This window comes from Kogia breviceps, chromosome 10, assembly GCF_026419965.1.
Source record: "Kogia breviceps isolate mKogBre1 chromosome 10, mKogBre1 haplotype 1, whole genome shotgun sequence".
Classification (NCBI taxonomy): domain Eukaryota; kingdom Metazoa; phylum Chordata; class Mammalia; order Artiodactyla; family Physeteridae; genus Kogia; species Kogia breviceps.
Window position 1 is genome coordinate 19,059,880 of NC_081319.1, and position 26,732 is coordinate 19,086,611.

The 26,732-nt window shown below is 42.5% G+C and overlaps 2 protein-coding genes across 6 annotated transcripts in view; one reads left to right on the plus strand and one right to left on the minus strand.

The window, feature by feature from the left end:
- Window positions 1-9,726: 9,726 nt before the first annotated feature.
- Window positions 9,727-13,324, minus strand: GPR27 (G protein-coupled receptor 27). The gene has a single exon (XM_059077929.2). It carries the CDS (start codon window positions 13,322-13,324, stop codon window positions 12,185-12,187), a length of 1,140 nt encoding a protein of 379 aa, XP_058933912.1. The 3' UTR covers window positions 9,727-12,184.
- Window positions 13,027-26,732, plus strand: part of EIF4E3 (eukaryotic translation initiation factor 4E family member 3) — a 148,238-nt gene continuing 134,532 nt past the window's right edge. The window contains exon 1 of one of the 5 annotated variants that reach the window (XM_067043634.1): window positions 13,027-13,156. The gene's annotated coding sequence lies outside the window, so the exon portion shown is untranslated. Of the gene's footprint in view, window positions 13,157-13,830; window positions 13,920-26,732 lie in introns of those variants that run through there. The other 4 variants (XM_067043633.1, XR_010842507.1, XM_067043636.1 and 1 more) reach the window with 4 other exon arrangements.

The following is a 26,732-nucleotide window of genomic DNA, read 5'->3' on the forward strand; positions in this document are numbered from 1 at the left end:
GTTTTGAATAGAAATGTAAAGTGCAAGGCATTATGGAACCAGTTCTCATTTCCCTGTTTGTGGTTTGGTTTGGCTTTTTTTTTTAATGCCAATAACTTGTCCATTTTCACAGAAGTACAGAGAATAGGAATTTGATATTTTGTTACAGAAACTTTCTTTTTCTTAAAACACCCCCTGCTCCACTGCGTGTGTGCACACACATGCAGGCACACACACACACCTTGGCATCTTTCCCTCACTCAGTGAGTTTTAAGACTCTCATTTTATTGTTTGGCATTTCCCTCTGACCCTTCTAGCATTTCTAAGTGGGGATCCACATCCTTGAGCTTGCTGGCAGAATCACTGATGAGAATCAAGCTTTTTGCCTGACACTTAAACAGTGAAAAGAATGTGTAGTTGAACTAGACCCCCCAAGCTTCTCTTACATGGAGTGGAGGCAGGGGTGCTTCTGAACTTTAACTGCACCTGCTTATGCAAGTGGGTTTCAGGTCTGCAGTTTGACTAGTATGAGGACAGAAAGAATGGGAAGTCAAATTAATTTAGTCCAGATTTCTAGATTTGGGATTTTTTTTAAAGACTTTTCCAGTACAATATTACATGTATTTCTTTTCCTTTTTATAAAGTTTTGTAGTTTTTTTTAATGAAAATCTCCTAGTTAGAGATGTTCTAGAAAATGTCACTTGAAGAGGAAGTATTGATTTTAATCTGGCATAACACTAGTTACCATTTTTAAATCGGTATTAAGTTGGCATTTAAACTTTATTTGTAACCCAAAGGTCTGTTGTAATGGATTGCCTGACATCCCGTCATTTGTACCTGTATCAATATTGCTGTGTAAAAATTCTGTATCAGAATAATGATGGTACTATATATCATTTGATTTATTTTTAATATCATATGCTTATTTTTGTCACAGCTGTCAGTTTTTATTACAAGCAGATTTCTATATAGCCCATGTTCTAAAATGGGTAAAGACTCTAAAGTTGGTAATATAGCACTAACGGTGTGTAAGTTTTCATTTTACTTACAGAAAAGTTCTGTTTGCATGAGTTTTAAGGTAGTATAAAAAGAATGTGTTAAGTCAGTGAGGTTTTGGAGCATGAAGGAAAATTATGACATGCACAACTGACTGTAATCAGGAATGGACTCATGGGATTTCACTGTCTTGATTCAGCAAATAGTAACAGGGTGTTGATCACGGGTGGTTAGGCAGGGTGCTAGGTGCTGGCCGTACGGCGATGCCAGTGTAGCCTGGCCTTGAAAAACCCACCAAGTGTTGTAAATGGATTCAACGTCGCAAATAAACAACTTCTGGAATGTGTTTAACTGACTAAAGTGGCCGTGCTAACACACTAACAGTTGCAAAAAAGAATTGTCCATTTTGTAGTTATTTATTCAGCCAGGGCTTACAAATGCACATTATGTGTAACTTTACCTCTGGAGTAACGTCTCCCATAAGTGTATGGGATTTTGCCGTACTAAGTACCATACTTGGTCATAGAAGGATTATTTTTGGTTCAGTTTAGTTTGGGTTCAAGAAACATTCCTTGGTCAGTTTGTTGGAAAAGAAACGTAGATTTCAAGTGGAATTATGGGTAATTTTGCTCAATGCTCTTTTTATATAATGTTCAACATGTCCTTTTTCATAAGTGGTGAAAACTTGAGTGGGTCCAGCATCCATTTCCCCCCAGGTTAAAAGACATATAACTTTTATAAAATTTTGCTTTTACATATACCAACTTAATATTTTAAATCGCTGCCCCAAAACTTAGACTACATGTGTACACAGCCAAGAAAACAAACGTGAAGCTTGTGTAGAAAACTTAGAACTGTACCTGCCGACTCACTACGATCCAAAGAAAAACAGAACTTTGTCATTTGTTACCTCTCTCCTTCGTTATTATTTTTATTGAGGAGTGTACCCTTCTGATGGGTTATTATTTTTTAACTTGTTACCAAAAGTTAGCGCCTATCAAACCATTGTTTCAAAAACCTTGTGATCGTGCTTCATGGAGAGTCTTTAAAATAATTCTGTGCAAAGCACACAAAGTCTTGGGCTATAAAGATGGTGGTGCTGTTTCTAGTAGTCCCTGGGACAAGCTCTCACTGAAGCTGGAACTTCATAGGCCAGAATTTCTACAAGTAAGGTAAAGTGCGAATTTATGCGAGAAAACTTAAGTCAACTATCTAGTCTGATATAAATATTGTGAATGGATTCCATCCTTTCTAAGGTAGAAATAGACCTTATGCCAGAAGCTACTGACCAAACTCAAATGGACCTTTGGATTTCTTGGCAAACACTGATTTTCATGAAAACCGTCATGTCTGACTTGAGCATTTTTTTAAGAGCAGCATTTTTTTTAACTGTAGAAAAGTGTGTGCCAAAACTGTGCCCTTACAAACCCGGTTATCTCACTGAAGACCTTCATCCTTCCCAGCATATCCCTGTGTCTTTGGTTGGAGCTTTACCAAACCAGACCAGTGATAGGTGAAATACATAAACAGACTTTACTCATCTTTGGTTCTATCATCAGAAATCTCACCCCACTCTTTTCTCACTTCATTTTTCAGAAGATTATAAAGTCAGGGACCATTTTAATGGTTTTCACAAGTGGCGTTTTCTCACGTGAGGGGGAACAGGCCTGTTCCCTAGAGACAGTACTGAGGCTGGCACGAGTGTGTGTGGTTCATTCTTCAAAGCAAACAAGCAAAACAATAACTTCTTGTGGAAATTTTTAAACATCAACAAAACTAAACAAAATTGTATGAGGAAGCCTCTATCTCCATCATGCAGCATCTTATCAATAATTTATCATTTCAATGCCAGTCTTGTTCCACCTCTACCCACCTCCTGCCCTACCCTCAAACCTTCACCTCTCCTGTCTTGTCTCGAATCAAAGCAGTTTGGTCCCTTCTCCATAGGGTCCACTGTGAGATGGACAGGCACAGCCTTGTGTGTTGGTAGTAACATCAATCCTTTTTCTTCTTCTTTTTTTTTTTTTTTTTTTTTTTGCGGTACGCAGGCCTCTCACTGTTGTGGCCTCTCCCGTTGCGGAGCACAGGCTCCAGACGCGCAGGCTCAGTGGCCATGGCTCACGGGCCCAGCCGCTCCGTGGCATGTGGGATCTTCCCGGACCGGGGCTCGAACCCTGTCCCCTGCATTGGCAGGCGGACTCTCAACCACTGCGCCACCAGGGAAGCCCCAATCCTTCTTCTTTTATGATGGCTCTCTGCTTAGAAGTTGCCAAGGCCCTTTCACTGATCAGCCTGTCCTCCTAAACATTTCCTCTTAAGATATATTTTTGAAATCCCAAGTTGGAGTTCAAAATGGAGGAGCAAAATATTTTCAGACCCAGGATGTGCATCTATGAATGAATATTTACTCTTGTATAAAATTTTAAAAGAAAATATTTGCTGCTCAAAGTAAGACATTTTCACAATAATATTGCTAACTATGTATTGTGATTGGGTTCTGGGAGTTAAGTGTCTGCTACCGTTAGTCTGTTGCACAACTGATGTTAAATATTCTCTGTTAATTCTCATGGATTCGGTTAGGGAGGGGGAAAAATCCCTGAATGGGAGGTATGGCTGGTAGACTCCAACTGTCTTCCACAATTCATTCATTCATTCTCAAATTCTCTCTCTCCCCGCCCCTCCCCCATGCCTCTCTCTTTTCTCTCTTTCCTCCCTCCCCCCTTCTCCCTCCTTCCTCCCTTTTTTCTCTCCCTCCCCTTGCTCCTCCCCCAAGAGGTTTTACCTGGGTACCCGGTCACTCATCTGGACATCTAGAGACTGCATTTACCAGCAACCCTTAGCCAGATGTGACTTAGCAATGGAGCGTGGGCAGAAGTGATATGCCTCACTGCCTTGAAAGTAAATTGCACTCCCCTTCCTCTCCAGCAGGGAGATGCAACAATGAATCTGGCTCCTTTGGACCCAGAGAGTGAAGGTAGGGCTAACCCACCCGAGGGTCACTGGATGACTTCCTGAAGCAGTCACCCAGCAGCCCAGAGAAGCAGTTCAGCCGCTCCGATTCGAGGGCTCTGTTAAAACACTTCCGCTTCTCCCCTAATCAATATGAACCGGAATCATTCTTTTCAAAAGTGCATCATTTGGTGAATACCTCTTTCTGTGATCTTAAAAACTTTGTTTTGGTGTTCTTGCACAGTGGTTGCCCTGCAGAAGGTGGACTCAACCCCCAACCCCCCAGATTGGTTTGGATGTTGGGACAGATGCTGCCACACACACTGGGAAGACGTGACGACATTGATGCCTCACGTCGTGGGATTTTCTGGTGAGAACAGAGCAGGTGCACGTCAGCCCAAAGTGGCAACAGCGAGGCAGTTTGGTTGGTTTTAGTTTTTATTATGGTCAGGAGGCAGGGCTGGGTGAGAATGCCTACGTGCTGGGGTGGGGAAGAACAGAGAGGAGAGTGTGAGGCTGGAGTGTGGTCAGTGCTCAAACATCCAGAATGGAGTTTTCATCTTTTTTGCAGTCCTGAAAAAATATCATAAGGAGAAACTGTTAACCAAATGGAAGAAGAATCTTCAAATCAGAAATGGTTAAATTCACATTCTTTGTTCACAAGAGCATTCCTGTTCCATACACTAGGAAAATGTGTAAATGTATTTTTTTTTTTAATTTATTTATTTTGGCTGTGTTGGGTCCTAGTTGCTGCGCGTGGGCTTTCTCTAGTTGTGGCGATCGGCGTCTCCTCTTCGTTGCGGTGCGCGGTGCAGTGGCTTCTCTTGTTGCGGAGCATGGGCTCTAGGCACATGGGCTTCAGTAGTTGTGGCACGCGGGCTCAGTAACTGTGGCTCACGGGCTCTAGAGCGCAGGCTCAGTAGCTGTGGCGCACGGGCTTAGTTGCTCTGCGGCATGTGGGATCTTCCCGGACCAGTGATCAAACCCGTGTCCCCTGCCTTGACAGGCAGATTCCCAACCACTGCGCCACCATGGAAGCTCCTAAATGTATTTCTTGCTGCTACTGTTTCAAACTCAAATATGTCATCTACCCACGGATTAAGAAATTTGGGAGACAGGGAGAGTCACTGAGGCTCATTACAACCGCACATTTTCTTATGACGTTTAAATGAATTTTAATCTCTCCAAGAGGTGCTAGAAAAAAAAGAATAAACTTCAAAAGACAGACCTTCAGTGAACGAAGCTGTTTTTCCAACTAGCAAAAAGTAAAGTAACATGCCGTTAGCAGAAGACTAATCACGCCTTTGTATAATTGTGTTCCTTTTAATAGAAGCAGGTATTAAATATATATCTAAAGGTGTTGAATTCTAATATCTTTATAAAACTTATAAAGTAACTTACAAATTAAAAAAAAAAATCTTTTGTCAGACCACATGTCACCCTACTCATAAAGGATTAGAACAATTATGCAAATCAAATTCTAGAAATAGCTTTGGTATCCCATAATTCCTCAAGATAGATATGCAAATGAACTGGATCGTGACTGTGGGCTAAAAGAATTACACACTATACAGTTAAACTCTTTAGTATGTCACTCTCCAGAATGAATACCTGTGACAGGGGTTCTTTCCTATCTGTTCTTCCTTTTTTTTCTTCTGCTAAGCACATTGCAATGCAAATTGGTCAGGACTCAGGGACTATAGGGGGAAAATATAACGGGGGGAAAATAAATATGTTAAATGAAAAAGGCGAGGACAAGTTTCGTCCCCTCATGCATTTTAAATTTTATGATCTCTAGAGAATATTTTAATAAGGCATGTATTAAGTCAGCGTTGCAACTTTAATAATTTTTCAAAGCCTTTCAAAATTACAGCACATCTACGTATCTTCAAGAAAGTGAAACCATTTATTGCACTCTCCAGGTTCCAACACAGGTTCTAACCGAAAAACAGTGTGTGCTTCTCAGATATCACATCCTGGCAGAAAGCAAGATTTCCATCCCAGAAAGCTACACAGACTGGCGTAACTCAGGTAATAAAAATATCTCGAGTGATGTTTTTAAATATACACTTTCCTACCAGTTTACATCTTCTCTACCCTAGAACAGGCTGGCCACTTAAAACTTAATTTGTGAATGACTAAATTATTCCTCCTAGAAGCCAAGTGGTGAAATAGCTTTAATTTACCTGTCTCCTTAATGTTACTGAGAAGTAAGACAGTTGCATTTATGCCTTGACCTTGCAGCTTAAAACATTTGTGCATGTTTTCTCTGTGTAATTTGAAGTGACTTTGAGTCTTCAGGCTTTCAGATATAAATTTCACGCTGTTTATTTATCTTCAATGTCTGCATCCAGTATATAGGGTGAATCGAATACTTACTAAGACTTTTCTTCTCCTTTTCCCTTGAGCAAAAGCACGAAATACCTTTTTCTGTAGGGTAAGCCTGCTACTCCTCCTTCCTTTGGAAAGAGAGGAGAGCGGTCTCCTGGAGAGCTACCTGTTTGATTTCTATGCGGTTCTGACATTTCTAATCTGATATGCTGGCTCTCCCTGCAAAAAGATTTTCGGTAACAAACTTTCTCCATTAAAACGAACACATCCCTTACTGGCACTTGAGCATTCGCATAGAGTTGGAACAGAAAACCTTGAAGAGAGAATTATGTGGTTTTATTTCCCTTAGAAACACTTATTTTGAAAATGGACCCCAGAGTGAGGAGAATGTGTGAATCAGAAAGATAGGGAAGATGGAAACTGGACAATTTTTTTGTGCTGTTTTCTGTTATCCAGAGATAATCTGCCTGAGGGCCCTTTCCAGGCAATCGGCCGCGAGGTCTGTTCTCCTCATTATCCCGAGCTCTTTTTCTCGACCTCTCTTCTGGCATATCTCATGTTCTGCGTTGATTTATGGTTTGGGGCACATTTGCCAGCTTTCTCCAATTACCTTGCTAACTCATCAGCAAGAGAACTGGACCTTTCTTATCCTCTGTGTTCCCCTGCACTTCCCAACATAGAAACTGGCTTCTTATTCACTTAAATACCTATGGATTAGATGGATTCATTCAGGTGTTTTTCCAGATTCCTATAACTAAACGTATCATACTAAAAGCTTAAAAATACACTGATCATGATAACAGTTTTTATAAAGTGCAATTAAATAGAACCAGCCTTGTAATAGTTATTTTTAAAAAATCTTCTAGATTTATTTCAATCTAAGAAATCAAGTCAAATCTATTTTATTATTTTTTTCCAGAGCCAGGTTAATCTAACAGTTAACAGCAGGCTGAATGATCTGATAACTGGAAATGTGAATTGAATTAAATAAGCCTAATTTTTAAAAATTTGTGACTACAGTTCCAGGATATCAGGCATATCTGTCAAGGGAGTGGAGAGGATGGAATTGTTTTAAGTATTGTTGCAGTTAATTGTTGCTTCAAATAACAGGCTTTCTGAATATTAGTGCCTGAAGCAATAGCAGTTTTTCTTTCAAGACCAGAAATCTAAAATCTAGTGATATGAGGTTGCATGTTTGGGTAAGTAGATCAACAATGTTAAAACAGATGTCTGCTCTTTTTATCTTTCTGGTCTGCTATTTTCACCATGTTGACAGTATCTCTTCTCATGGTTGCAAGATGGCTGCTGTGGCTCCAAGCATTACAACCTCATCAAAAATATCCCAAAAGGAAGGAAAAGGGAGGGCAAGAGGGCTCTGTTCTTAGGCTGAGGTAGATCCCAAAAGTCTTGTCCAAGTTGGAGAAAAAGCATAAAGAACCCCGTGGACTCAGATCAAGTTTGCTTTTAATTTTGTTTCCTCCAGAAACAGCTAATAAACAATGCAAAGGATAATGATATGGGTCTAGAATATGGATGGGTGGAGACAGTTTCCCATTACCTCCTTTGCCCCTCACAGAGGGTGTCTTGAAGTCCAGTGGTCTTGGAGGGTCACACACAGTGGCACATCTACCAGGTGAATGGAGAACAGGGTTTTGAGTCCACTGCATTTTTTTTTTTTTTTTTTTTTTTTTTTTGTGGTACGCGGGCCTCTCACTGCTGTGGCCTCTCCCGTTACGGAGCACAGGCTCCGGACGCGCAGGCGCAGCGGCCATGCCTCACAGGCTTCGCCGCTCCGCGGCATGTGGGATCCCCCCGGACCAGGGCACGAACCCGCATCTCCTGCATCGGCAGGCGGACTCCCAACCACTGCGCCACCAGGGAAGCCCGAGTCCACTGCATTTTACAACCTCAGCCATCTCAATTCACAGACAGCTTGAAATGCCAGGAAGCCTGCTACTCAGCCCACCGTGGCACTCAGATCTAATGACTGTGCTTGGAGACTTGGAAATTTTTCAGGACCTGCACAGGGACAATCTCCCCTTCTCTGTAGAGGTTAGTTCACCCTTTATGTCTTAAGAGTTCAGCCTGTATGTTTGAAAGCTTAACAGCAGTTGAGTTGGGAAAAGAGGAAGTAAGGACTTTGGATGCAAGAAACGCAGCAAAGGCATGTTGGTGTGACCCAGTATGGTCTGTTCAGGGCACTGCCAGTGACTTGGAGTGGCTGGAGCACAGAGCCTGAGTAGGGAGTGGGAGGATGTGAGACCAGCAGGGGAGCCAGGAGCCCAGGTGTGCACCACGAAGGCCCAGCAGAGGGGTGACTGGGCCAAGAAGGCCTTCCAGAAGTCTTGGATCTGAGTCCAGCACAAACCTGATGTTCAGCCAAGACCCAGGGGTACGGCTGTACAGGTGAGATATGCCCATGCCATCCCAGTTATTACATATTGTGAATATTGCCTCTGCTCTAGAGGAGTCGGTGAGGGATTCTCCAGGCAGAGGAGGGGGACGGGCTTTCCGGGGAGAGCTTATACAAAGGTAACCAGAGAAGGGAGAGATGGAAATACAAGGGGAAGATGAGGCCAGGGTGGTGGAGGGGCCGGACCATAAAAGGCCTTCTGTGGCAAACCAGAATTTTGCACTTGTACGGGTCATGGAAAGACAGTGAAGGGTAGAGCCAGTCCTGCCAACCCCACGATCCATCCTCACTCAGGCCCAGGACCTGGGACCCTGTTCCCTCTTAGGGGCAGGGCATTTGAAAATGTAGATGGCTGACGGTGAGCCCAAAGCCTTGGCAGAAATGACTGTGTTGTATTTTCTTTCTTTCAAAAAGAGGGAGAGGGCTTCCCTGGTGGCGCAGTGGTTGAGAGTCCGCCTGCTGATGCAGGAGACACGGGTTCGTGCCCCGGTCCGGGAGGATCCCACATGCCGCGGAGCGGCTGGGCCCGTGAGCCACGGCCGCTGAGCCTGCGCGTCCGGAGCCTGTGCTCCGCAACCGGAGAGGCCGCGACAGTGAGAGGCCCACGTACCACAAAAATTAAAAAAAAAAAAAAAAAAAAAAAGAGGGAGAAAGGGAGAAAGGGAAGGAAGAAAATAAAGAGGAGGGAAGGAGGGAGAGAAGGAATAAGAGAGGGAGGAAGGGAAGCAAGAAGAGGAAAAGGGGAAGAAAGGAAAAGGAAAGAAAAGAGAAGAGGAAAGGTAGAAACCAATATGGCGAGACTGAGAAGCTCTGGCAAGGCTGAATGGTGCCTGTGGAGGTTATCCTTCATCATTATGGTTATTGATTTGTTATTTGCTTCCCCACTTTGAGATATTTCAATTTGTAAAAAATGAACATGGTCAGGTGTAAGTCTAAAAGTAGGTATAAGTCTTTCTGCAAAGCGATTTGACATATGGTGTCAAAAGACCTAAAAATGCTCATCTTTGACCCAGTAATACCACGCCAGGACATGCAGAGATTTATAGACAAGCAATCGATTTTCTTTTGTGTCAAGTATAGACATAACCCATTTATTTCACCTGGGGAGGAGCGGCGGCGGAGTTGTGCTAAATTAACTTTTCAATGACAGAAAATGAGCTATTTTAATGGAAGTCTTTCCCCAGTACATTGTTCCTGTCCTGGTACAAGGAGTAGAGTATTCTGAAATACAAGTAACCTTGTCTTGATGATTCTTTATTAATATAATTAACAATCAAAGTACAGGCTAATAAATTCAGTGATGAAAGTAGCTGTTGAGGTGCAAGGGGGAGTTTTGCTCCTGCAGTGTTCCTCCGGACAGCTAGTTCCTCTGCATCTCTTGGTTCTTCTTTTTCCTTTACAGTTGGCCGTCATTTCTCATTACTTGTCACTTGAATTCTCACTAGAAATCTCCCATCCAGTCAGAACAAAGCAAAACAAAAAAACAGGAGTTAGCCCTGATAGCCTAGTTCCTATGCCATGGCAGGTGCTAAAAATTCTGACCATCACATAGGCTGAGTGACTTCTATTTTTTGAACTTGGATCACTTGTGGCTGGTGGGGGGATGTTGGATGAGGAGAGATTTACTTCCTGGGCCTGTCTTCAGATAAGCGAAGATTTCTGATGAGTGGCCCTTGGATAATTAATGTCTACCCAGTCGCATGATCTGGGGAGAAACAGACTGATAGTTACTCGTATTTTCCAAATAGGAGACTGTCTGCATAGAGTGATTGACATTTACAGACAAAATAAAATAATGCTGACCATTCACCTGCGATAAATTAGCCACTCCCTCTTATTATGACTTCTCCATCTTGGACTGAATATTTAATAGTTTATATTATGTGCAACTCAAATTTCAATATATTTACTGTACCAACTTTAATTATTATTTTATCAAAATGGTTACTTTGCTTACATTCATGTTTTATATGTTCATAAAAAAGTTTTGAAGCAGTATATATATATATATATATACTACTTCTTTCCTTGAAGAGAAGATCTGCAGATTTTTCATCTTGCATTTTAAGTTAACAAGCCTCCAAATGTCTTAGAAATTATGGTCAGCTAAACAGCATGCACTAAAAGGATAATAAAAACATGAGTACCTTACTTAGACGCATATCACCACCTGTCACAGCCTCAAACAACAACAGGAACAAAAACCCACTCCAGAATGAAAATACTGGTATATTTATATAATGCAAAGAGAAATACAGATATAAATCCTCAAAACAGAAGATACGTTAATAAAAATGTAGCATTATAAGCGAAAAAATACAGTACTTGCAGAATTTAGTCTTTCAACTTAAGGTTACAGTGTGTCTAACAAAGAAATAGTATTTAAAATTATAGTTCTCATTATTAATTTAAAATAACCATCAGGAGAACAGCACAGCTTAACCTAGCAAACATTTTAAGGAAATGCTTTGTCTCATAGAAGTAGAGTATCATTAAATTCCACCCATTTATACCATGAACAAAAGAATAACAATTTTCAAAGTGGCAATAAGACAGAATAAAACTGGGCTCTTCAAAGCACAAACTGTTCCCCTAAAATTATTTTAATTTTAATTGGCAAAAAATACCTAAACAGTTTTGATTTAGTACTCTGCTTGTCTCTGAGCCCTCCCAATCCATGAACCACAATCAGTACGTACAAAAACATGCAATACTGTGTTTTCTCCACACCATTACTAACCAAAACACTTTTTACTCTTTTGAAAGGTACAGTTTTACAGAAATGTTTCCACTCCAAAGATTGGTATGATACAAAGAGCAGTTGTCGCCGACGGGCATTTCCTAGTAGTATAAAGCAAGGTAGGAAACAAATCTTGTGTTACTGGTTACTGATTAAAAATGACTGCCTTGCTACTCGTTCCCATTTCTGCTCTTTAAATTCAATATCAATACTGAACAAAATTCTCAACGCCTTTAAAGAACCAGAGCAGTCCAACTGACCCCACCGATGGCAATTCAGAAGGAACTTGAGACAACTTTCCCTCTTTCTCCCGCTGCCAACAAGACCCTCAAGAAATTGAACTTGTGAAGTCCCCCTGGGTCCCTCTACCTCACTGCAAAATGTAATGCCACTTGAGGTTGTCAAAAATAGCTTCTGTAGAAAACTGGCCATGGTCTTTAGGAAAGGTTGCATGAAGAAAATTAGTTTAGCCTTTATTGAAAAAAAAAAAAAAGTAACTCATGGAATAAAAGACATCAGTGCCAGTACAAAGACTCCAGGTTCTACTGTCAGGATGAAACTATATTCAGGAGGTCAATCCCAAGGTGCTGGGGTGGGGCTGGGACTTCGAAACCCTCCCCCAAAAGGAGTCTGTACAATCCTAGAGATGATGCACTTCGAGAGCCGTTTTGAAGGCAGCTCAGAAAATTAAAAAGGGGGCAGAAGGGGGAGAAAAGACGTCACTGTCCAAGCCAAAGGGAGAGGCTGGGTTGGGGTGCAGGTGGCGGGAGAGCCACTTATAAACCGATGCCTTTCAAGTCGCAGGGGAGGGTGGCCTGGGTGGCCTGGGTGCTCTGGCAGCAGGGGAACTGGGCCCGGAAGCAGTCCCTGAGCTCTCTGTTGAAGAGGAAGCAGACGACCGGGTTGATGCCGGCCTGCGCGAAGGTAAGCCACACGGAGGCCGTCAGGTAGGCCTGGGGGACAGCGCCGGGCCGCACCAGGACCCGCAGGTAACTGGCCACGACGTAGGGGCCCCAGAGGAGCAGGAAGAGCAGCGTGATGGCATAGAACATCTTGCACAGCCTCTTCTCTGTCTTGAACTCCTCGAGCACGAGGAGGCGGCGCGCGCCGCGGCCGGGCCCAGCCGGCCGTATGCCCACGAGCGCGGGCGGCGTGGGCCCGCGGCCGAAGCCCGCTGTCCAGTTGGCGGCCGCCTGGCCGGTGGCACCGGGGCCGTGGAAGGTCCAGTCGTGGCTGACGGCGGGCACGAGGCGCGCGGGCCGCATCTTGCGGCGATCGTGGATGAAGAAGAGCAGGCGGAGGTAGACGAGGTGCGTGGCGCCCACCACCACGGCCAGCAGCAGCAGGAAGCCCAGCGCGCCGGGGGCGCCGTCGGGTCGCTGCTCCAGGGCGCACGGCGCGTCCTCGTCGTCGCCGCCGCCGCCGCCGCCGTCCAGCACGGGCGGGAAGGCCGCAGCCAGCGCCAGCGCCCAGGCGGCGCACACCAGCATGGCGGCGCACGGCCAGCCGGCCAGGCGCTCGGCGTAGAAGCGGTGGTGCGCTATGGCCAGGTAGCGGGTGACGCCCACGCCGAGCAGCAGGAAGGCGGCGTGGAAGCAGAAGAGCGCGGCCAGGAAGGCGAGCAGCTTGCAGCCCAGCGCGCCCGGCGGCGCCCCCGCGGCGGCCGCTGCCCGCCGCGCCGCCAGCATGACGGCCGGGAGGCAGGCGAGCGCGCGCAGCCCGTCGGCCAGGCACAGGTCGAGCAGCAGGTAGTACGGGGCGCGGTGCAGGCTGCGCTCCCGCACGATCAGCAGCGCGAACAGCACGTTGCCCGCGAGGCTCACGCACAGCAGCAGGCTGAGCGTGGCCAGCTTGAGGCCCAGGGCGGCCGCCTCGCCGCCGCCGCCGCCGCCGCCCGGCTCGCTCGCGTTCGCCATCGCGGCCTCCCCGGGCCGGGCGCCGCGCTCCGCTCCGGGGCCACCCCCGGCCTCGCCGCTCCGCAGGCCTGCTGGCCGGCCGGGACCCAACCAAGCGCGCGGGTTCCCGGCGAGCTCCCCGGCCGGCGAGGCTCAGCCCGCGCCCGGCTGACCCCTCCTCGGCTCCCCGAGCTGCCGCCGCGTCGCCGCCATCTCAGGAATGGTGCGCGCAGGAGGCGACGGCCACTCCCTGCGCCTCGGGCGCCGCGGGTTTCACTGCGGACCGGGCCGCGCCACCGCCCGCAGCCCCTGCATCCTCCTCCTCCTCCTCCTCCTCTTCCTCCGCCGCCGCCGCCGCCGCCGCGCCTCTGGGCTCTGCCCCCCGCCGGGCCAGCCGCTGCCGCTGCCGCCGCCGCCGCAGCCGCCGCCGCGGAGCCCCCTCCCCTCCGCCGGAGCGCGCCGCGTGGCCGCCGCCGCCAGCCCCGCCGAGGCATCCCGCGCCGCCCGGGCCGGGCTGGGCTGGGGGCGCCGCCGCAGCAGCTGCGGGGCCGGGAGGCGGCCGGGAGGGAGGCAGGGCCCAGGACGCGAGGTGGCGGCAGGTCGCGTTTGGCCCCAGGTAACGGGGGTCCGGCGGCGGTGCCCGGCGCCCGCCCTGGGGTCACTGAGGTGGCCGTGCGCGGGGGGAGGTTGCCTGGGATGGCAGGGTCGGGAGGCCTCGGGGCGTGGGGGCGGGGTGTGGGACCGGAGGATCTGGGATGAGCCCTCTGCCCGCAAGCTCATAGTAATTCACAGTCATCTTCGTGATCACAGCCTTGTAACCTCTAGTATTCAGGTCAGCACTGATGTGGGTGGCAGTGTTCTGGGGAGCTTTACGCCCTCATCGTTCACAGAAATGACAAAGTTGGTTCTATGCTTAAACTCGCTTTATATCTAAGGAAGCAGAGGCTTGGAGGTCAAGGGAGTTGAGAGCCGGTAAGTGGTAGAGCTGAGATTCAAATTTCACTCGGTCTGATTTCCACGGCTGGACTCACAGCGACCCTGAAGCATACCCTGCTCTCTGCCCCATTCGTGGTCCCAGTGAAGGCATCTGTCAGGGAAAAGAAATTCAGCATTTTCCGTTGATTTGGAAGGTGAATCAATCCCATGCCACCTTGCTCCCAGGATGTCAGTCTTCTGGGAAGCCCGAAAGGGCAGCCCCTGTTCTGATCCTCAGCTGCACCACGTTCTCTCTAGGCTTTGCACAGGCTGTTCTCTCTGCCTGGACCAGCCCCTCAACGGGCTCCCCATCCTCTGGGCCACTCTTCTGACCACTCTAGCTTACTGTGTACCATTGCCCATTCATTTCCTTCTTAGCACTTAATATTTGGTATTACGTATTTTTTTTATTGCTTTTGAAGATCCTGTCCTTTCAACTGATCTCTAAGCTCCAGGAAGGCAAGGGACTGTGTCTGGTTTTTCCTAGCAGTGTATCCCCAATGCCTAGGATGGAGAAGCCAGAATTAAGAAATATGTCCTTTCTCAGGTACACTCATTTTTTGCTTTGTTTTCTGCAGAATATTATTTATTGGCATGGCAGGCACTTTGGTGGGCATTTTTAGGCTGACACACGATCATAGAAAGCCTTGTCAGGCTGAGGAGTCTAAACTTCAGTCTATAGACAGTCAGGAGCCCTTGGAGGTTTCTGAGGAAAGTGCTGTGATTAGAAAACTACTGATGTGTGTCAGGAAGATTATTTTGACAGTAGTGTTTAAGAGGAATGACAGAGCAGAGTGTGGAAGTCTAGTCCAGAGCCTTAGCCTTTCATGTGCACAGAAATCACTGGGGATCCTGATTCAGTAGGTCTGGATGGGGCTGGAGATGCTGCCTTTGTGATAATTTCCTAGGCGACACTAATGCCTCTGGTCTACAGACCACACTTGGAATAGCAAGGACCTTGAGGGCATTTGGACATTTTGTAAAAATCTAAGTGATGGCCAATGAGGGCCTGACTTAGGGCCCCTAAGTGGCCAGGGACAAGTGGCTGACCAGGCAAGCTACAGATATTTGTTGACAGAAAGGAGTGGTAGATTTTGGAGAGTATTTTGGTCAGGAATTGCATTTTGATAATAGTAGCTCAAAAATGTACATGAGGTTACTTTCTTCATAAAACAAGAAGTCTGGAGGTTAATGGCGTTGAATTATTGGCTGTAAGTTTGAGTCTCTGAAAATCTTTTAGCCCTTTCCTCGTGATCAGTAGGCCGCTGACACCCCAGCCATTCCCTCGGCATTCCAGGCAGAAAGAAGGAAAAGAAAAGAAGAGCAAAAGTGTCCTTGCCACCTAAGTGGGCCTCCTCTGAAGAGTTTTCTAGAAGGCCTACATGATAACAGACACATATTCATTGGGTACCACTATCAGCAAAGGATATTGGGGAGTGATTTCTTACTTTGATATTTTAGAGCCAGGCACATGGCCACAGACAGTGAGTTCCAGCCTTGATGTGGACCTTAGCACTTGGGCTGCTTCTGCCCAGAGGAAGGGATGCCTTCTTTTAACGCACACAGAGATACCAACCCTGGTTCTTTTATGACACTTAAGGGCAGCCTGTGTTCGCTGAGCACTTGCTATGTGCCAGGCGGTGTGCTGAATACTTGACATGTGTTATCTTGTTTCATCATTCTAAGGGCCTTACGGGGTGGGTACTGTTACAATTTCCATTTTGCAGATGAGGCAGAGAGGTTAATTTGTTCAGGCTTTCACCAAAAGGAAGTGTGAGAGCTGGGATTGCAAGGCAGAAAGTCTGACTCTAGAGCCCACGCTTATAACCACCATACGTATTGCCCCTTCACCATAACTGCCAAAAAAGGTGCTACCTTTCTAAGAACAAACAACCAGACACTACCGTTGTTCACGGAATTAAAGCCGCTTCAGAGAGGGGAGAGATTTTCAAAGCCATCTCATCCAGTGCTTTCATTTTGTGAACTCATACATGGCTGAGTGGGCAGTAGAATTCAGGTCTTCTCGCTCCTAGGTCAGTACCCTTCCCACTTAGATGAAGTCTTCATATTATTTGTTCTAATGATCACTTGACATTTCTCTTAACCTCTTGGAATCTCAAATGTTCCCATTTACAAAAGGAGAAATTGGACCAAATGATTTCAGAGGGTCCTCACCTCTGAGGTTCAGTTTTGTATATGAGAAAATGAAAGGTAAATGGTTATACAATCCCGAATGGGGAGAGATTTATTCTGCATAAAAGGACCCAAAAGGAGAGACATTAGTTCCTTATGATTTAGGTTTCTCTAAGTTTTCTACTTCTCTCCATGGCTCAGTACACTTCTCTTTGGGATTTGGGATTTGGTTTAGTCATCTTCTCAGGATCAAATAGCAGAAGCAGCAATAGAAAATATATAAATCATGGCTCTCACAGCAGTTATATGCCTGCTTCTTTAATTGTCACCATTTGTTCAGAAGATTAATACGTAAGGAAAAACTATTAACGTTTCATTGCCAGAATCAACTTTTTCTCCCTTTGTTGTTTCTAGGAAGCTTCACTGAAGAATTTAAAATAGTTTCTTAGGCACCAAATTGAGTGCTAGCATCTCAAAGCATAACAGCTCCGTAGGATTCTTCCCGCTAAGAAAAATTGCTTCCTTTCGCACATGGATAGAAAAGTTGGGGTCTCCACCCAAAAGTAGTTCTGTTACTTCTTTGCTGCACGTGTAGGTGATGTGAATGGTAATGGAAGTCTGCTGTTTGGAGGACTGGTTGACAGACCTTGACAGATTCAGTCAAGGCCACGGTCCCCATAATCACGGGAGCCAGTTTGGCTGCTGTCTCCCGTCCAGCCTCAGGCTTCTGGCTAGTCATCTGCCAATGGGCGTGTTGAGCGTCAAGTTAGAGAAGGTTGGTTTGACTTAGTGTCATCCCAACTCTTAGAAAACATGAGCCAAAATCTATGTCCAATGGATGCTGAGTTATCAAAGGATATTACTCAGATTGGCCTCTCCATGGGAGGGAGTCATAACTTCAGGACTGCAAATGGACTTGGAGTTAAATATACCTTAGTTCACATCCGAGTCCCATCAATTACTAACATGTATCCTTAGCCAAGTCCTTTACCTCCTCTGAACCTCTGAACCTCAAAGGCCTTTTGCGAGGAAGATTCCATTAACTTCAATCCATTTACAAAAAAGAGTGTAACCCAAGGTGTGCACCCAGGTGGTGTGTAATAAATGGCAAATACATTTTTTGCTCTTACTAGACTATATAAATGCCTTAGCTAACCATGGCTTGATTGACTTTTATATTCTCAACCTAGCCTAGGAGGATGCCCCCCCACACACACACATATGTGTATATATATATGTCTCAATATTTGTGTGGCAGGTGTGAATGTCAGTCTATAAAATCAAGGGTGCCAGAAATATAACTGCTTCGTAGAAACTTAATTTCTGACTGAGTTGCCATTTTGCATTGACGGTGAAGAAAAACATGTAAACTTGGTGCTTCTGGGGTTTCAGCATGGACCTTTGCTTCTTTGGGATGTGCCATAATTCCAGGCTAGTGCCCAGAACGCCCAGCACACAGTCATTCAGGGTAGTGTGTGCATGTGTATGGGAGGCCAGTTGTTGCCATGTTGTTTCTGTCCTTATAAGCCATTGTGGTTTGGTGATTCTGAGCGGCCTCGTGCCAGACTTGGGGTGTGAGAATAGGGGCTGAGGATGTATATCGTATTAGATGCTTCTCAGCACTATGTCTGGGAAACCCAGTGCAGAGCCCCTCTCTCAGTACCCTCTTGCTTCTCCCTTCTGCCTTCGTCTCTGGGGACTCCCTGTCTGCTCCAGCATTGGGGGATACTGTCATTTCTGTTCTTCTGGATAGTGTAATTGGTCAGTTCTCCTGGGAATCGGTGGTCCCAGAATTTAGGTGTTTGGGAGAACAAAAGTCAGGAAGCTACCCTCCGTAAACCTCTCCTTGCTATCTGCTTCAGTGTGGGGAGGGAAAGGGAAAAACAGGAAGAAAAATTATCAGGTCATATCTCAAAATATTGTCCTTGCTGTATATATTTGTTGAATGAATGAATATGTCATTTATGTGTACATGCATGGCATACTGTCACACTTCTAATAAGCAAAATATGGTTTAATGAAAACTTTTAACAGTTTTCTCCATGTGCAAAAAGATGAAGTTGGACCCTTACCTCACAAATATAATATACAAAAGTTAACTCAAAATGGGTCATAGACATAAATGTAAGGGCTAAAACTGTAAAACTTAGAAGAAAACATAGGAGTGCATTTTCATAACTTTAGATTAGGCAATAGTTTCTTAGATATGACACCAAAAGGATGAGCAAAAAATGGAAAAGATAGATAAATTGGATTTTATTAAATTTTTAAAGTTTGCATTTCAGAGAACACCTTCAAGAAAGTGAAAAGACAACCTACAGAATGCGAGAAGTTATTTTCAAGTTATATATCTGATGAGGGAATTGTATCTAGAATATATAAAGAATGTCTATGAATCAACAGTAAAAAGCCAAACAGTCCAATTTAAAATTGGGGAAAGGATTTGAATAGGCATTTCTTCAGAAACATACACAAATGGCCAATAAATACACGGAAAGATGCTTACCATCATTAATCATTAGAAAGATGCACATCAAAACCATAGTGAGATACCACTTCACACCTGGTGGGATGGCTGTTACCAAAAAAATAGCAAGTGTTGACGATGATGTGGAGAAATTAGAGCCTCATACAGTGCTGGTGTATAAATATAAAACGACGCAGCTGTTTTGGAAAATAGTTAGGAAATTTCTCATACGTTAAACATAGAGTTACCTATGGCCCAGCACTATATACCAGCAGTATATACCACTCTTAGGTATATACGCAAGAGAAATAAAAACATGTCCACACAAAATTTGTACACAGATGTTTATAGCAGCATTTCTCATACTAGCCAAGGGGGGAACAATCCAATTGTCTGTCAGTGGATGAGTGGATAAACAAAATGTGAATTCTCCACATAGTGGAATATTACACACTCATAAAAGGGGGTGAAGTACTGACATATGCTGCAACATGGACGGACCTTGAAAACATTATGCTAAGTGGAAGAAGTCCAATGCAAAAGACCATGTATCGCCTGCTTCCATTTCTATAAAATGGCCAGAGTTGGCAAATCTGTGGAGACAGAAAGCAGATTGGTAGTTGCCAGGGACTTGGGGTAGAGGGGATTGAGGAGTGACTGCACATGGGTATTGGAGCATTTGTTTTGGGGGTGATGAAGTTGTTCTAAAATTAGGTAGTGATGACAGTTGCACAACTCTGAATGTCCTAGGCAAATAACATAATTGTGAAAAAAAAAAACCCATATTTCATATTAAAGTCAGGTCACCTCTGTAACCTTAGGAAGTATCCTTATCAAAAGAGTGTTGCCGGCCTAGAAAGTGACATGGACTCCTCAGTGCTTCCTGAGTGAATGTAAGCCTTTAAGGTGTGAACTCTCGGGTCCTTCCCTGGGGTTGGTCACAGAAATCAGTATGTCTTGCCATATGGTTATGTGTACAAGGGTTGTGTCTTTGGTTTGCTGCAGTATTTACATGCTTTGATGCCGAAATGAACTTGGGAGGAGAGGGATTAAGAAATTCTTATTCAGTCAGTAGCTTTACAGTACAGTGTCTTCCCATTGAGAAAGATGGTGTTTTTTTAGATCCATTAGTGCACCAAGGTGTTTTGCATACACTGTCTAGTTTACTTCTACAAAACCCTGTACCCCCATTTTACAGATGAGGAACCTTGAGTCTTATGTTAATTACAGCAGTTAATTACATAGTCTATAGTGGTAAAGCAAGGTTAAAGTCTGGTCTACCTGGCCTGAAAGCCTGAATGAATTCTTAATAAGTACACATACAGGTCTGCGTTGACTAATACATAACTGAGGGGGAAAAAAAAACCTATCAATATCTTATAAATAAATACTCAACTGAAGGTTGTATCACTTGGTACAGAATTGAGAAAAACCATTATGCTATAGGCGGTATTTTAATCGTATGAAAATGAACACTTCTAACATTTAGGAGAAACAAAAATATACACTTGTCACCATTTAAAATCTCATTTTTGATATTTTGGTAGTATATTTTTGTCAAAGAGTTATAGCCATGGCTCCAAGTGAGAAAAAAGCCTTTTATGTGGCCCCTCTCTTTTCTATTATATAATATTTAATAGCCGCTTCAACTCCCTCTAGGGTTAAATTATGTTGTGATCCCAAATTTTGCTTTTGAAAGATGGAATGCAACTATCAGGACAAGGGTGCTACTGTGAATGACAAAGATGATAGGATCAAACCTGTTGCTTAAATGTCCTCTTCCTGTGTGTGGAATCATAATATAATTAGTATATATCAGAGCTACTACTTCTATAATCCTCTCCTCCCCCTCCTCTCTCATTTACTCAAATATCAAATAGTGCATTGATTGTTGTTATTTTCGATTCTAGAGAATTGTAGAGACTATAATTTTTAAGATACAGATTTTTGTAGTACATTCTCATATAATGGTCTAAGCTATGGCACTGAGGCCCATAAGACACACTTTTAGGGATGTACCTACTCTTGATTTTCTGTCTTACCAGTTATCCAATAACTTTCTTGTAATGAAAAATGAACGTTTAACTCTTTAAAATACCCACCCTCTATACATGTCCGCATCCACACACATAAATTCTTCCTCCGCCCACCCCAAGCTTTGCACTGAGTTTTGACTTAGATCAAGTGTAGAATCTTTCACTGGCCAGAATTCTCACCACTGTTAGGGAGAGTATCTGCAAAAATAAAAGGTGGGCCTACCTCAGAGACAAGGCAGACCGATTTTGATGGTGAACCAAGACACACAAAAGGTATGACTTTGGCACATTTCTCCTTCGACTTCCATGTGATTTTAAGAAGGTCTGATTTCAGTGTCACAGACATTATGAGTAAACAGCTGCATTTCCCAGAACCACCCAACCCCCCTGCTGCCACCCTTCTACCACTCTCCTAACAGCCATAGAACTCTAATGAATACAAGTTAGTGAGAGTCAGCTTGGCATCAGTGAGCTGTGGAACTGTAAAATTCCATCCTGTGTAGTATAGTTCACCGCTGAATCATACATGATTACTACGTTTTGTGAATTGTACACCTTTTTTGTTTTCCTTAGAACTAATGATTTTGGTTTTTCCTCCTGGTAAAGTGATGTGTGCCTGTAACCAACTCAAAACTTTTTGACAGAACAATACAGTTTCACTCACTACAGCCAAACTCATCATCCAGTCAGGTGGTTGTATTTTTGTCCTTGGAGACATCTCTCCTGGAACCTTCATTCTCTCTTCAATCTGATCTGAAGAGCCATCTGCACGACTGTTGCCCTGGCACTTCCCTTCAACATCATGTTTGTCTCTTCCCTACCTTCCTATGTCAGAGCTCCTGTTTCCTATAGCCCACATCTTTTTCTTCTTCTTTCCTTCTCTTTCTTTCTTTTTTTCATTTCTTTTTATGTGGTGTATATATCTCCGTAAGATTTTACATATCTGAAAACGCACTTCTTTTACCTTCATACTTGATTGATAGTTTGGCTGGGAATAGAATTCTCCTAGGTTGGAAATAATGGCTAATGAGAAAACGCACTTCTTTTACCTTCATACTTGATTGATAGTTTGGCTGGGAATAGAATTCTCCTAGGTTGGAAATAATGGCTAATGATGTTGAGCATCTTCTCATGTGCTTATCTGCCATCTCTGTATCTTCTTTGCCAATAAATCTGTTCAATTTTTTGCCCTTTTTTCATGATACCGTTTGTATATATTTTTATTATTGATTTTTGAAAGTTTTAAGAATATATTCTGGAGTCAAGTTATTTTTCAGATATATGATTCACAAATATTTTCTCTTGGTCTGTGGCTTCTCTTTTTATTATTTTAATAGTATCTTTTGACAAGCACAAGATTTTGATTTTCACCAAGTCCAGTTTATCATTTTGAGTGTCATGTCTAAGATATCCTTGCCTAAATCAGGGTCACAAAGATTTTCTTCTGCGTTTTCTTCTAGAGGTTTTATTTTCTTAAAATTTTATACTTAGTTTTATGTTTCATATTAAGCTAAGTCTTATAAATGGTATGAGGTATGGGAGGTATGGATTGAAGTTCTTTTTTTTTTTGCATATGGATAGCCAAGTGTTCCATCCCTCTCTGTTGAAAAACTACTATTGTTCACTCAATTGCCTTTGCATTTTTTTGTCAAAAATCAATTGTTCATATATATGTGTGTCTATTTCTGGACTTGCTATTCAGTTTATCTACATCTATCTTGAGGGCAATACTACACTGTATTGATTAATGTGGCTTTTCAATAAGCTTTTAAAATCAGGGAGTGTTATTTCTCCAAATTTGTTCTTTTTCAGAATGTTCTGGCTATTCTGAGTTATTAGCATTTATATAGAGATCTTAGAATCAGTTTGTCAAATTCTACAATAAAGCCTGTTGGGATTTTAATTGGGATTGTGTATAGATCAATTTGGGGAGAATTGAAATTTTAACAATACTCCATCTTCCTATACATGATCAAGGTATATTTCTTCATTTATTTAGGTCTTTAATTTCTTTCAGCAATATTTTGTAGTTATCAGTGTACAGTTTTTACACATCTTTCATCACATTTATCCATAAGTATTTCATATTTTTGATACTATTATAAATTGCATTTTAAAAACTTCCATTTCTCATTCTTCAATCCTAGTATATAAATATATTATTATTGAGTTTTGTATTGATCTTGTATCCTGAGATTTTGCTAAACTCACTTATTAATTCTAGTAGCTTTTTGGGGTAAATTCCATCAGGTTTTGTATATAGATGATTGTGCTGTCTGTGAATAAGGACAGTTTCACTTTTTCTTTTCCAATGCTTTTTATTTCTTTTTCTTGCTGTATTGCACTGGCAATAAGTACAATGGTAAATAGAAGTGATGAGAATGGACCTCATTAGTCTCTTCCCCCATATTAGAGGAAAAGCATTCAGTTTTTCACCATTAAACATGATATTAGCTGTAGGTTTTTGTAGATGCCTGTAGATGAGGAAGTTCCCTTCTATCCGTACTTCCCTGAGAGTTTTTTTTTTTCTCTTAAATCAGGAATGAATGTTGGATTGGCAAATGCTTTTTCTGCATCTTTTGAGATGATTTACTATTTCAGTTTGTTAAATGATGAATTATATTAATTGACTCCCAAATGTTAAACCAATCTGTATTCCTGTGAGAACCTCTAGTTAGTCATGATGTATTATTCTTTTCATGTTTTCTTATATTCTACTTGCTAAAATTTTGTTTGAGATTTTTGCATCTATATTCATGAAGGTTATTGGTCTCTAATTTTCTCCTCTTGTACTTGTTTGTCTGTTTTTTGTTTCAGAGTGGGGCTGGCCTAGTGGAATGAGTTGGAAAGTGTTCTCTCCATGCCAGTTTTTTTTTTGTGTGTGTGTAGTTTGTGTAGGAGAAGAATTTATGTAGTTGGTATTATTTTCTCCTTAAACGTTTGGTAGAATTCACGAGCAAAGCCATTTGAGCCTTGAATTTCCTTTGTGGGAAGGTATTTAACTACATATTACATTTCTTTTATAGATACATGGCTATTCAGGTTAGTATCTATTCCTTGAGTAAACTTTGGTAGTTTGTGTCTTTCAAGGAATTTTTCCATCTCATCAGTGTTAATTCATTTTCAGAGACTTATTAATCAGCGCTTTGTTTTCCTTAGAATTCCCTTGCTACCTCTAGAGTCTGCGTGATATCATCTGTCTCATTCCTGATTTTGATAGTTTGTTTCTTCTCAACTTTTTCCTGAACAGTCTGGCTAGAGGTTTGTCAGTTTTTTAAAATCTCAAAGAACTATATTTTTGTTTCATTAATTTTCTCTGTTGTTTTTCTGTTTTCCACTTTATTGGTTTCTACTCTGATCTTTATTATTTCCTTTCTTTTACTTAATTTGAGTCCAGTTTTCTCTTTCCAGTTTCTTAACATGAAGCTGAGTTCATTGACTTGAGACCACTATTCTAAGCATTCTTATTATAAAATTTTCCCTCAGTACTATTTTAGCAGCCTCCCACAAATTTGATGTATGTGTTTTCATATTTATTCATTTGCAAATACTTTCTAATTTCCCTTTTGATTGCTTTTTTGAACCATGGGTTATATAGAAGTGTGTTATTTAGCTTATATATATTTGAAGATTCCCAGGGATATTGCTGGTATTAATTTTTAATTTAATTCCATCATGTCAGAGAACATACTCGTGTGACCTGAATTCTATTAAATTTATTGCGAGTTGTTTTATGGCCCAGAATATGGTCTGTCTTACTTAAATGCTCCATGTGTACTTGAAAAGAATGTGTATTGTGTGGTTGTTAAATAGAATGTTCTATAAATGTCCAGCCAAGTCAGTCGATAATGTTGTTGAAATATTTTATACTCTTAGTGATTTTCCGTCTACTTGTTCTATCAGTTATTGAGAGAGGGGTGTTGAAATCTCAGACTATAATTATGGATTTTCATATTTCTCTTAGCACTTCTAACGATTTTTTCTTTATGTATTTTGGAGTTCTGTTATTGTCAGGAGCAACATGTTTAGAATTGCTGTGTCCTCTTGATGAAGTAACTCCTTTATTTTATTAATTGACCTTTGTCATTCCTGGTAATATTCTTTGCTCTGAAATTTAATTCGTGTGATAATAATATAGCCACTCCAGTTTTCTTTTGATTAGAAGTGGCACAGTATATCTTTTATCTACTCTTACATTTTTATTTTAAAAATTAGTCCATGGTAGGAAATGCTCATAAAATCAAGCTAAGGATCAATGTAATGTCTAATTTTGCTTACAGTCTAGGCCTGGGATTTCAGGATGTCTGCTTGTATGTGTGTGTTTGCGTGTGTACATGGGTGTGTGGTTTCGAATGAATTCTTGAAGTTCTTTTGTTTTCTTAACAGTTTTTCTCATATAGTCTTGGTTCATGGGAGGTGCTCAGTTATTTATTTGTTAAATTGAAAGTTTTTGTGTATTACCTGCAGAAAGAAAAATAGACTTTCTATCCTTTTTACTTTTAACCTGCTTCTGTCCTGTTGCCTTTCTGCTCTTTTTGTTGTTGTTGTTGTTAAGGTTTGTTTTATGTCCAGGATGTAATCTATATTAGTGAACATTCTAGAGCATTTGAAAAAAATGTGTATTCTGCTAAAGTGCGGTATATCTCAGTTAGATATTGTTGACTGATTTTGTTGTTCATTTCTTCTTTACCTTTGCTGATGTTCTGTCTCATAGTTCTATCAATTGCTGAGGGTGGAGTGTTGAAGTCTTCAATTATAATTGTGGATTGCCTTTCTCCTTTCTGCTCTTTCAGGGTCTGCTTTGTGTATTTTGAGGCTCTTTTGTTTGGTGCACACATGTTTGGAGTCATTATGTCTTCCTGGTGGGTTGATGCTTTCATCCTTAGGTAATGTCGTTTGTCTGTAGTAAACTTTGCTCTGAAATCTATTTTATCTGATATTAGGAGAGCCGCTCTTACTTTTTTTTTTTTTAGATTAATATTTACATGGTATATCTTTTTCCATCCTTTTCCTTTCAACTTAACCATGTTGTATTTGAAGTGAGATTTTTGTCTATAGGGTATTGTAGGATCATGGGGTTTTTGCTTGTGTCATTGTTTGTTTGTTTGACCCACTCTGCCTGGTGAAGGTAGAAGCCTAAGCTCCCCTCTTGGCCTTGCTGGCTTGGGTAGAGGTAGGGTCACAGTCTTTCCCATGGTGTTTGGTTGGTGTAAAGTAGTTCTTGTCTAAAAGTTTTTTATCTTGCTTGGCTACTCCTTTCCGTGTCCTTTGGTTAGGGAGAAAGGCTTTTCTTGGGGCTTTTCTTGTCTGTACCCATTGTCATTTTCAGGTTGTCAGCTTTTGCAAATCTGTGATATATGTGGCCAAAAAAAAAAGAAGAAGAAAAAAACTCCCAGGGAACTCACCATCATGTCATTCCTTGGGCCCCAAGGTCCCTAGCTGGTGTACCACCTTCTTTAAACCTTCTGTTTGTTTCCTATATAATGTTTAGGATTTTTCACTGTACTCTGTGAGAAGAACTGAGAAAAGCATTTCTACTCCATCTTGCTGGAAGCATATTTCTTCTCCGTTGTCTCTGAAAAGATGTGTTACTGGACATAGAATTCTAAGATGACATTTTTTTAATTTCAGCACTTTGAAGAGATTGCTCCACTATCCTCTTGCTTGTATTATTTCCCATGAAAAATCTTCTCTAATCCTTATTTTTGTTTCTCTGTTCATAGCATATCTTTTTCCTGGTATTGAACAATTTGATTATGCTCTGCTTTGGTGTGATTTTCTTCATGTTTTTGGTGTTTGGAGTTCATTGAGATTCTTG